The sequence below is a fragment of the Sciurus vulgaris genome, assembly GCF_902686455.1.
Source record: "Sciurus vulgaris genome assembly, chromosome: 4".
NCBI classification, from domain to species: domain Eukaryota; kingdom Metazoa; phylum Chordata; class Mammalia; order Rodentia; family Sciuridae; genus Sciurus; species Sciurus vulgaris.
The window spans coordinates 149,334,634-149,347,135 of record NC_136464.1 but is presented as its reverse complement, the minus strand read 5'-3'; the positions used below and the strand labels follow the sequence as shown (position 1 = coordinate 149,347,135).

Genomic DNA, 12,502 nt, shown 5'->3' with positions numbered 1-12,502 from the left:
CCAAAATAAGTGACAAGTTGGTTAGTTTTTATTGATACATATTTTCTTTCACATGTATATTAAAATGCACTATAAAATCTTTAAAGAATGGTGATATTTTTATGTAGAATTTTTTTGTCTCAGTATACCTTAATATAAAAAACTGCAAGAGGAAAAGTATTGAATAAGAGTATACATGAAAGCCATTTAATTTTTTTTTCTTGTTTGAAGAATATGAAAGAATCTTCACTTTACTGAAGCATGTGCAAGGCAGTTTACAAACAAGACTAATATTTTTACAAAACGTCATTAAAGAAGCTTCAAGGTAAAATTAACAGTTTTATGCATTACGAAGTGATGATTTTGAAATGAGTTTCCAGTTTACATAGGCAGTATTTTAACAGTATTTGTTATGAATGCACTTTTGTTGTTTATCCATGTATATGGCACAATGAGAGATAGACATGTAGTTCTGTTTTCGGGGGGCGGGGAGTACCAGAGATTGAACCCAGGATACTTATCCACTGAGCTACATCCCCAGCCCATTTTTATATTTTATGGAGAGACAGGGTCTCCCTAAGTTGCATAGGGCCTCACTAAGTTGCTGAGGCTGGCTTTGAATTTGCAATTTTCCTGCCTTAGCCTTCAGAGCTGCTGGGATTATAGATGTGTGCCACCATGCCCAACAAGAAATTCTCCTAAAACATAATCACACTGCCAGTGGTGATCCCAGTGGCTTGTGGGAGGAGGATAGCAAGTTTGAGACCAACCTGGGCAAATTAGATCCTTGTCTCAAAACAAAAAAGGGCTGGGAATGTAGTTTAATGGTTTAATACCCATTACCACCCAGGGAGAAAAAAAGAGCCATACATAAATTCTTCGGGAACTATGAAACTTTCTCCCTGCAAATGAGTAGACATTTTCTATATTGTTTTTCATCCTTCTCTGTGGCTTTTTGTATCTATATTTTACAGCCTTTAATTTTTCACCTTTACATATTAATAGAAGTTGGTGATTAGAAATAATCTAGTAAGGCAATATTTATACATGGGAAGACATGTAATCAAAGGGGCCAGAGTTGAACAAATGGTCCTTATTCAGAGTGTTTCAGTAGCCTAGGATTATGTACTTTAGAAACAAGGAATGTGGATCAAGGTTGTAAATGTAACTATGAAGTGCATAGTTGTACAAGCCTAAAAACATTTTCTATTTTTCTTTGAAGCCTTAAATTTTAGTATGAGAAACATTAGGATTTATTTCATCTGATTCAAATGTAAATATACCTATCCTTAATTAGTCCCCTGTTTCTTTCATGCTATATATAAAAGTTTTGGACAAAGCAGTTAATTTCTTCTTCTTCTTCTTTTATTGAGTGACTAGAGCATGGGCTTATCAGGATAAGGCCATAATTTTTCATACAAATTTGGCTAATATATTCTGTTTTTTATAACTTTTTTTTTTTTTTCTGGTGAACTCAAATATTATCCTGGATTTAGCTAGAATACTGGCACCTGAACTCCACTTTTTTAGAGAGTTGTGTAATATGGTGACTATTTGTGTTGTTTTACAAATAGGAAAATGGAATGGCTAGTGTTTAGGGATACTCTAAAAAAAATCAGTGATATTTATGTAGATGAGTGCAATTTTAGTCTATACTTATTTAAAAATTTCAAGAATTAACACAGGTTTAATTGTTTCCTATTATCTTTGATTTGCTAACTTCCAAAATGATAGTAGAATATCCTTGTTTATAAATGCAACTGCCCAATTTTCATTTCTCCCATTTTGTGGGGAATTTTATTCATGCTTTGTTCACATTCCTTTTAATATTCAGCTTTAAACAGAAAAACATAGTGCAGTAATTACTTTGCAAGCCCAAATTTTACTATTTTGAGTATTTGGAATGCTTGCATATGTTAGTATCCCCTTTGCCCCCCCCTTTTACTCTTTGGTTGTAGGAAGAATAACCTTTTCCTCTCTATTTGAAGGTCTAGATTTGTTGAAGAAACTGTTTGGGTATAAATAATAATTACAAATCTTCATCAATAGATTTTACATGTAATAGTGTCGATTTTTTTTCCATATCACTTTAAAAAAATCTTCCCAAAAGCAGATTTCTTTTCATTTTCAGAAATGTATATTCTGGGATATATTATCCTTTAAGAAGTAATTGAGAACACTATTATTTGTTTTTGTTTTGTTTTTTTCCAAACAGGTTTAAAAAACGAATGCTAATAGAACAACTGGAGAACTTCTTGGATGAAATTCATCGAAGAGCCAATCAGATCAACCATATTAATAGCAATTAAAGGAAAATAAGAATGTGGCCACTTATTTCACTATCTTCTCCAAATACAAAGTAAATACAAGACTGTTGTGATCTTGCATTCATTTTTTGACATGCATTGTTGGCTATTTGAAATACTAAAAGCAAATCTACAGATCCTTTTTCCATCATTTTACAGTGACCTTTTCTTCATTTTGGTTTATTTTTGTAATGTGAAAAGTATCACTCTAAAAAACATTTTTATTTAACAAACTAAAAATATTCCTCCAAATCTCTTGCTTGTCATTGACTCTTGCGTGTCAATTTCCCTCAGGTTCTATTTTCTTAAACCAACCTTTAAAATTGTCACCTCTGTTAAGGTTGAACTTTGCCAAAAAAAAAAAAAAAAAAAAAAATTAAAAAGAAGTTACTTTGTAATTTTTGGGGAAAAAAGCACATACGTTAAAACTAGGTAATGTTTTGTATATACAGTTATTTTGGATATATTATTGTAAGTTGTACAAATGTATTTTGAAGAATATTTAAGAAAAGCACTTTTGTTATTCCATCAATAAATGCTCTATTTTACTCTTGTGTGGTTTAGGAAATAATCACATTCAAAATCATCATTTTAAAATATCCTTATTAGACAATGGAATTTAAAATGTTAAAGGCCTTGCTTTATAGCATTGGAATACACACCACTCAAAGTTCGTATTTGTTAGACCTAACTGTAATTACTTGTTACATAATCTACATTGTCTCTTTACTATATGTTCATAGCTTTGTTGGCCACATCAACATACTCCCATTTCTGTCTGCATAATGGAAATGACTATGCCTGTGACAGCAGATAGACAGACTCTAAACGCTATTTTAAAAAGTGGACAACTTTGGAAGTTACTGATTTCCTTATCTCCCTTGACCCCTTTTCCTTTCTCACTAGGATTGTGGCTGGTACTAACTTGAAGTTGTTAGTTAGGGAGTGGTAAGTTTGGGGAATACTATGTACTCTGAAATGGCTAGCCTTTAGCAGTTTGATGCCATGCGAAGTTTACAAAAGTCAGTGCATGACATAGTATTAGAGGTTTAGAAGGGAAACTCTTCATTCTGCTCTGCACTCTCAGACTTAAACTCTCAATTTTATTTAGAAGCTAATTGGAAAGGAAACCAATTTAAGACGATTTTGCTCATTTTGCATTCCCTCTGAGTTACACAGGCTGAAGAAAACTAAACCCATCCATTCTCCACCCTCACTCCAATGTGACCTTCTTTATCCATATTGAGGATACCATTCTGTGACTTGACAGATTCACCATTCATAGATCACTGCTGTGCCTTTTAGTGGTTTTGAGGGTAACTAGTAGAAAAGGTTAAATTTTTAGATTTGAATTGAGAGGGCAAAATATAAAATTATAAAATTGAAGTATTTTTAGGTTCATAATATTCAAAAATCACATACCCTTATCTTTTTACACTTTTATCAGAACACTTTTTAAATGTCAAGGGTATAGCAAAATGAAATTGTAACTTTTTATGAAGAAAAACACATGAAAATGTAGAACATTCTTGAGATCTGCTAATTTAGTCAAGGGGATTTGAAACTCTCCCAATACTGAAGACAAACCCTGTCAAGAAAAAGAAGCATTTACTGTAACATTAAATAGTATTTTCATATGCAATTCTCTGAAACTTTTTTTTACCTTTACAAAATAACTTCAAGTAAAGCAAGATACAATTTAATAGTTGGAGTTATCAAAGTAATTGCCCACAGTTACATTGCTAAATTGAGCAAGAGCTGCACAAAATCCAGAATGTACTGTCTGGTCTTAAATTTTATGTATTAAGATTCTGAATAATAGAAGACATTAGAGGTCATTCAAAAGAAGTTCATACTTAATAAGAATATATATGAAAAAGATTATTCCAATAACAAGTTTTTTGTTTGTTCTTTTGGTACTGGGGTTTGAACCCAGGGGCACTTTACCACTGAGCTACAACCCCAGCTCTTTTATTTTGAGACAGAGTCTCGCTACATTGCTTAAGGCTTTGCTAAGTTGCTGAAGCTGGCCTCAAACTTGTGATCCTTCTGCCTCAACCTCCAGAGTTGCTAGGATTACAGGCATGTGCCACCATGCCCAGCAATACTGAACTTTTTCTTAATCAGTTATTTCCATTTCACAGATTGCTTTTGGGGTAATAATTCTTTAGACCCTTGACCTTTAATACATTTTTCAGAATAAACCCTGGAGGGACTTGGAAGTATCAGTTTATTCTCTCTTTTTGTCCTTTATCTCTCTTCCATGAAACAACCTCATGCCAAAAATCTAGTGACAGGGTTTGAAACCCATCACAACAAAGCTTAATATCTCAAGCCTCTCAGGTTTCTTTCATTTATATTTATAAAACAAAACAAAACAAAACTACAAATGTGTTGTTTAACTTAGTGAAATACTTAAGAGAATTATTCTTGTCAGCAAAGGAGAGAGAATATATCTGGGACAGGTATATTTCGTCTTTTAAATTCTTAGATCACTAAATGATCTTACACTGGACAAATGATATTTTCTGAAAGGTTTTTAGATTGCTTTTTAAAAATGTTCTCCTGTGTGTCCCATTTGTCTATTGATTCATTAATTGCTCTTATCATTAAGCTTTGTCAGTTTGGAGTAGTTTCTAATCTCAGTAATTGTCAGTAACCTCTCTGCTTTGTGTGATGTGACCAAAAGCCTTCCAGAAAGAAATGTATAAACAAATTTACAAAGGCTATGCTTAGGTTTGTGGTGGATTAATGAACTAGTTTTGAATTAGCCTTATATTTTCATTCTGAATGCTAAGGCAGTTCTGAAAACTCATACCATTGAAATAGTGGTGTGTCATTTCCTAGTTCAAGAATTGTATACCATTTTTATGCAGTTGAATTCCAAAAACAGTCTCTCTTTCAACTGTCATCAATCTTTATTGGCTATCAGCTTGGCAGTGACCTTTCTGTTCAAGTTTAGCCTTATCTTGGTTTCTTGAGAGTAGAACCTGTCATTTTTCTCTTTTTTTTTTTGGACATGTATTCTAAGAGAGGGCTCTCTGCTGCTTCTCCTAAGTGATGAGTGACATTTTCATCTAATCACAATGGGGTTGTGCTGATCATGGTGAAATACTAAGTGGATATATTCTGTCGATGGACTTTTTCTCCCCAAATAATCCCTTAATAGAGTATCTTCATCCTTTTTGTCACAAAAAATGTTCATTTCTAGTGCAAGTTATAGCAGTATGCAAATGATTCTCAGATAAAATGATGTTGACAGTATTTTCTTAATTTGTGTAAAACTATGCTTAATTTTCATAATTCTAACTTTTGACTTTTTTCCTCTCCATAAATAAAAGTAATGCCTGATGTTTAGTTAAAGTAGATCCACCTTTGCTTCATTTTGTTAGTCTTGTTCCATCCTATTGCTTTTTAATACACTGTTTAGACTTGCCAACAACTCTTTACTGAGAATCTCTTCCTTCCTAGGCCGATAAATATTGTCAGAGGGGGAGGAGGAACATTAAGAGAAATAATTTAAAGATTTTGTTTCATGTTGTTGAAGCTTAAGGGACATCTGCTTGTCTTTGTGATGTGCTAAATAAGGCATTGCCTGTATCATGCCATCTTTGGATTTTTGATTGTATAGTGGGACTTAAAAGTTCTAAGATAAATACTTGATTTTTGAGAAAGATAAACAGAAGAACAATATAAAAATCCAGATGAATTCACTAGAATTCTGGAGTCACTAGGGGAGTTCTTTTGAGACATTCTCGGATCCTGAGGAAACTGTCTTTTTCTAAAATGTTAAGAAAGCTAGGGGACAACTGACCAGGGAAGAAAAGCCAGGATTTGGAGGTGGGGGTGAGGCTTAGTGGTAGAGTACTTCCTAGCAGTTGCCAGGCCCTGGGTTCAATCCCTAGTGTCACCAAAAAAAAAAAAAAAAAAAAAAAAAAAAATTAACTTTCATCATGATTTCTTAGTCTCCCAAAAGTAGATACCTACGGAATTTTTAAAAAATCTACATTAACTATAAATAAGCTGAGAACAAAAATGCAGAAAACATGGAGGATAATAGTTTCCTTTGTACTTATGAAATAGTCTTTCAGGATATTAGACGCAGCAACTGAGAATCGTCTGAAACACTATAGAAACAGCTAGAAGGAATGCCTGTTTTAGGCTGTAGTGAACAGATGAGCCATTGTTGCTGGAGAGATACTGATAAATATTTAATTATCTCAATCCTATCAAAAAATACCTGTGCTGGGTTCTCTCAGGAAAAAGATGAATGGCCGATCTGCTTTAAAAACAGGAATCCGAGACCTTTTCAGTAACAACAGAGCTGCAAGAAAAGTAAGAATGAAAGAATCCTATTGTATTTGTTATTCAGAAAATCACTATTTAAATTGGATACAAAGTCAATTATATATCTTGATTTTTTTGGAAAGAACTCAAAGCATCCTTATGACATTTCATTGTTTAGTGTTAACATGGGTGCAAATGGGAAAAATAAGAATAAAAGATAACAACCAAGCCTCTTGTTTCCAAAGATTCCATGGAATAAATTCCTTATAGAAGGACATTTTAAAAATGATTCTATTCCTTGTTTATGGGATGATGGCCTAGATCCTTTTCAAAATGAATCCCTTTTCTCCCATTTTTCAAAAAGATTTTGCCTTCTGTTCCACATTTCTTTTTGAAAAATTCTATACTAACATCTGGACTGGGGTTTTTAATGGAAAGGTTTAGAACGGATGCAACTGGCCACATTCAGCAAAGGTAGACAGGGGCAAGCATGTGATGGGGATTTCTGGACGTACCTGTGGCTGCTGATGCTTTGGTGCCTTCCTCTGAAACCTCCAGCTTGGCTTTGTGGATTGCTTCAGAAACATAAATGCCATCCTGGCCTGGCCCCAGGAAAGGATAAAAATGTGATTTGCTTATTTACATATTTCCAGGCATTTAGTCTTAAATATTTGAATACATTTTGAGAGAATACTTCAAACTTAGTTTCCATTACTGCTTACTGTGTAATTAAGGAGAAATTGTTTAGAAAATTATCAAGTTTCAATATTTTTATGTAACTTTCAAAAACTTCAATTTGTTCAATTTATCTAATACTTCCCTCCCACCCCCCCCTCCAAATTAATATTCAGGCATTGTCCCACGTTTTCAATAGTTAATTTTCAAAAGCGACTTCAAGTTAACATTAAAATCTTTCCTTTCAGCCAATATTTCTAAAACTTTAATGATAAGAATCATCAGGGTGTAAAAGGCAGATTCTGTAGCCCAGTAATCATTTTCATTAAGCTACTGTGATGATTTCACTTGAATGCCTTCTTGGATTGCATTTTAACAGTCACTTTTATGCAACCCTGTTTATTTTTTATTTTGTGGTGCTGGGGATCTAACACGGGGCCTTGTGTGTGCTGGGCAAGTGCTCTACCACTGAGCTACTTTTAAATGGTAAAGTTACAGGGTTTTAGCTTTAAGAGGCATAATTCACTGTATTAAAAATGTGTGTAATATTGCACAGCTGCATTCTGTGAATCAGTTGCCTCTTGGGCCCAAATCGGCAGAGAAAATAGGAATGTCTAATTGTTCTGTGCTCTAACAGTCTCAAAGGTTTAAGCTTAGCAACTGGGACTGTGAGTGATAACTTGGGAGGAAGTGACAGAATTCTATAATTTAAAAATTAATCATTTTAAAACAATTCTCCAAGGATGAAATGGTAGTTTATGGAATAGAGAATGAAAGACAGCATCTTTAGAAGAAACTTTAGCAACTGTTACATCTGAGATCATGTATCTGATAAGCAGAACTAGAAACATTCAGGTTTTAAGACTCAAAGCCCATTTCCACCCCACCCCTCCCTCCACTCAAACACTGCCATCTTTTAGAAAGTGTTCTAGTCAACTCTAGCATGCCAACAGAGAGGAATCTGTAGCCTGAGTATTAGAATAGTCATTTTAATGTATATATTTCAAGGGAGCTTTTTGTTTGTTCTAAAACTACTTCATTTGCATCAGTCATGCACCTACTGGAAGTGGTTCATGAATGTCATGTGGGAAAACCACCCCAAATATTTGCAGCATTTTACCCATCTTGTATTTAAGGTATATCTAGGTACTGTGAGTTAGCTATAGTCCCTGTAAGGAACAATCATTTGCCAGCATCAGGGAAGGGACAGAGGGAAGGCACAGAAAAGGGCCAGAGGAAGGGGAAAATCAATTCATTTGGCACCAGTGAAGAATCTGATTTATTTAGCAGTTGGTCTTTTTCTGCAGGACCTTTGAGAAAAGAAATTTCTTTGTCAATAATTAGCCCCTCCTACAAGCTCATTGAGCAAGCACAGTGCCAGAATTAAAAAGAACTTCTGGATAAAGAATGATGTGTTGATAGTCATGACAAGGTTACTGTGACTTTGTTACTGTTTAGTATGATGTCTGAACATTTTAAATAAATGTTGATGAAATGAGCAGAGTCTCACTATGAAATTCCCCCTAGGCTAAAATACAGTCAGCACATATCTAGGTACCCTAGCACAGTGTGAGAAATGGGGCCAACTGGTATGGATGTCTTCAGGAAGACAGGTTGGGTTACTCCAATGTCTTGAAATTGTAAGTGAAGAGTTTCATTTAAGCAGGTTTTCTCAATTTTACTACAGAAATAGTACAATAATTGTCAGCCATAAGCCAAGACCCTTAACCTATCATCTCAATATCAGCATCTCTTACATTTTTTCTCTATCAAGAGCTGACATTTCAAAAAACAAGCATGTGATAAAAATGAGAATTTGGGAGATTCTGTGAGTTTGAGTTTGTCTTTTGATCTTGGATTACACATCCCTGTTTGCTTACTTTTGTTAAGTAGCTACTGAAATGTTATGCAACTCATGAAATCAACCTGAGCATGAAGGGATTTCCTGGCCTTTTTCTCTCTGAGGTGTTGGCAGCTTAGTGTCATTGAAGACCACATAGACCTGTTTTCTCCAAATCATTTTTTGGTGCTTTTCCACAGTTAAATGTGAGAGACATAGGTTAAACTGTTTTGCACTCTTGCTTTGAGTTAGGGAACTTCTCAGAGCTACTAAATTGTGATGTTCACAATTAAAGTCTTCATGAGGTTCACAGTACTTGGTGTTTAACCATAAAACTATCTATACCATCCTCTGTCTTCAAATTTACTGGACTAGCATTCTAGGAAACTGTAGCCCACCATAAACCCACTCACTCCTGTGATACATTTCAATATCCAAAGCAAAGGAGTGGACCCTTTCCTCCCTTCTGTCATACTCCCACTCCTCTTCCATAACATCTTCTACCAGTGCTTACCCTCCTTTTTAGATTGTCAGCACTAGAAAGCAGAAATGATGTCCTAGTTTTTTTAAATACTTCTTTGCTGAACTTGCATAATCTTGTTAAGGCATATGTGTTTGGTAAGTTATTGGATAAATTAATAATAGACAACCCTCACCTCACAAACATTCATTTGTCTCATTTCCCCCATAAAGGAATGGTCCTTCATGTTCTTTAAAGGGATTACACCTATAACAGAAGGTTGATTAGTGTGTAGAACCACAAGGGCACAGCAAGTCACAGCCAAGTGATTGTTTCAGTTCCCCCACCTACTTTGTTGATGGAGACCATTATTCTTTTGTGTATGGTTGCTCATATTCTCAAAAGGTTTAGGAGTCTTTATAATATGACTGTGTAAATGTGAGATTTGCAAAATGATGTTCATATTTAATGATTCTCAACTCATTAAGCATAATTTGCTGTTTCTTTTGTTTGTCTTTCCAATTATTTTTGTACAGGTAGTGGCTTTTAAAAAGTTTGGGGTGTTTTGTTTGTTTTTTGCCAGAACTTGCTTCTAGCTTACCTATCTCATCTTCTTGTCATTTAGCTCCTAGGAGATGGAGGATGCATGTGTGAATTTCACGTAGGACCTAGCCCAGGATACAGAGGAACAGAGCTAAGAGGAATCTGAGATGGCCTCTGAACTTAGATTGTGGCTTAGTTTCTTTCTCCATTTCTAGTTCACGCATTACTTCTCTCTGTGAAACTCTGACCAAATAGCTGGTGTGGCATATATTAACTCATGGGTTTGCTCATTTGAAGCCATAGTAACAGAGAACTTGTACTTGTTAACTGAGCAGAGATTGGAAACTGATTACTCACTTATAAAAGCAAAGAGTAAGTTTAGATTTTCGTGTTTGCATACAAGGAATGTTTCCTGGACTAAAGGATATGGATCTATTTGTATCAAAACCTGCTGATCCTAAAGGAAGTACTCAAGAAGATTCTGCTTGGTCTCTTTACTGTGAATGAGACTAGAAATACTCTCAAAAGCTTCATAACACCTAGTGTCTAGCGGGGGAAATTGTGCCTTGGGCTCAATTGAGTCTTGAAATGATGTTGAGTCAGTTCTTTCAAACAGCAAAAAGGATTTGTTACAAAGAAGAGACAGGTGACTTTTAGATAGGGAAGGAGAACTTGAGTAAAACGATTCAGGACTTTGAAACTAAATGAAAAAAAGGCCAAATATTCCTTGTGACTGTTGGACTTCCATCAATAGTACAAAACTGCTTGGTGACCCCTTGTTAATTGAAGGAAGGCAGGTCAGCATTTCCCCATCACGTCCTTTCTGGTAAATGCTCTGCAGATGTTTTGTTATAAAGTCGTTTCATTTCTGTAATTAAGAAGTGAGGTCAGTGATGACTACCTCCATTTTAGAAATGAAGGAACTTTCTTGGAGAGGTTCAGTGGCCCTGTCCCAAGAATGAAGCTAGAAGCCCATTTGGACACAGATGTGACTAGTCTTTGATTATATTTTAAAATGGTCATGGGAAAACAATACTGTAGTTGGCAAACTTTTTCTATATCAGGCCAGATTTTGAAAGTTTAGTGGTGAGCCCTGAGGTGTTTGTCAGTACAACTCAACTCCACATTTGTAGTAGTAAAGCAGCCATAAATTATTTGTAGTTGAATGTGAATGGCAGGGTTTCAATAATACTTATTTAGAAAGACAGGTGGCTAGCCATCATTTGCTGACTCCTGTCCTAAAGGGCCAAAACTTAATGGGAGAAGGTTATAAGACTGGTATGTCTTGTCAGTAAGAAACATGAATATGAGCTTTGCATTTGACATGTGGAAACTGCTGGGTAACTATTTAATAAACCAGATCCATAAGCCTATATTTCTGTTGGATTGAACAGATAAAAGCAGACTTAAACTGCATTAGGAAAAAAAAAAAAAAAAAAAGAAAAAAAAGAATAAAAGGTGAGGTGTCCAAACAGTCACTTTTAAAACTGGGTGACTTGTTAGAGCTTATGAACTTTGAATATCTTTATCAATGTGGGGGCTACAGGATGTAGTTAAGGTTAGTCCTATTTGAAGACACTAGACTGATGGCGTTTTAGCATGTCCTTCTAGGACATAAAGGAGAGAGATCTACGAGTTATGAAGAAACGATCAGTAAGCTGTAGTGATTAATTGAATGTAGTGGTGTGGACAAAAAGATCAAAATGTCACACACCCTCTCTTGTGGGGTGGGGGCAGGGAGCAGCTGGGTGTTAAACTCAGAGCCCTAAAGTTGAATTTGGATGATCAAAAGAAGAGTAGAATTGCTGTCAGCAACAGGATGCCATAGCAGAACTCTGGAGTCTCAAGAAGAGTACAATTAGATTTTGCACATTATTGAAGATAGATTTCACTTAGGTTCTTCATCCCTTGCTCCTTTCTGTCCTTTGATCTTTTCACTGTAGTATTTTTCCTTTCCCTGAAGTGTCACTAAGAAATATTTCTGGTTGAGTCAATTGCCAAGTCAACAATGTTGTCTTGGGCATTGTGGCCAAACTTGACTATTACTATCTCTGCATATTTAGGCAATAAGGATAGAGGGGATTTTTGTTTGTTTGTCTGTCTTTTTCTTTTTGCAGTACTGGGGGTTACCCAGGACCTAACACATGCTTGGCAAATGTTCTACCATGGAACTACACCCCCAATCCCAAAGTGTTGAATTTTTAAAACTTTAGACCTTCCTCCTGTGTTCTCTTTGATAAGTAACTACCATTCAACTGGTCACATCTAAAGCCCAAGTCATGTCTTGTCTTATAGATCAAACTCCTGTTATTCTCTATGATTGCTTAAGAAGGAGATTCTGAACAAAGGGTTAGAATACTTGCCTGTGTTATGAGGGTCTAACATTAAAAATAGTGATTCTCAAGTTTATCA

General features: G+C 35.1%; 2 protein-coding genes across 2 annotated transcripts in view; one reads left to right on the top strand and one right to left on the bottom strand.

The window, feature by feature from the left end:
* Positions 1-2,671, top strand: part of INTS6 (integrator complex subunit 6) — an 83,931-nt gene extending 81,260 nt beyond the window's left edge. Inside the window, exons 17-18 of the mRNA XM_079136150.1 lie at positions 211-304; positions 2,195-2,671. Of these exons, the coding sequence (XP_078992276.1) occupies positions 211-304; positions 2,195-2,288 (188 nt within the window). The 3' untranslated portion in view covers positions 2,289-2,671. The remainder of the gene's footprint in view (positions 1-210; positions 305-2,194) is intronic.
* The window catches only part of SERPINE3 (serpin family E member 3), a 31,530-nt gene continuing 21,579 nt past the window's right edge, over positions 2,552-12,502 (bottom strand). The window contains exons 7-8 of the mRNA XM_079136186.1: positions 7,088-7,174; positions 2,552-6,609 (exon numbers count right to left, since the gene is read on the bottom strand). Coding sequence (XP_078992312.1) covers positions 6,515-6,609; positions 7,088-7,174 — 182 coding nt within the window. The 3' untranslated portion in view covers positions 2,552-6,514. The remainder of the gene's footprint in view (positions 6,610-7,087; positions 7,175-12,502) is intronic.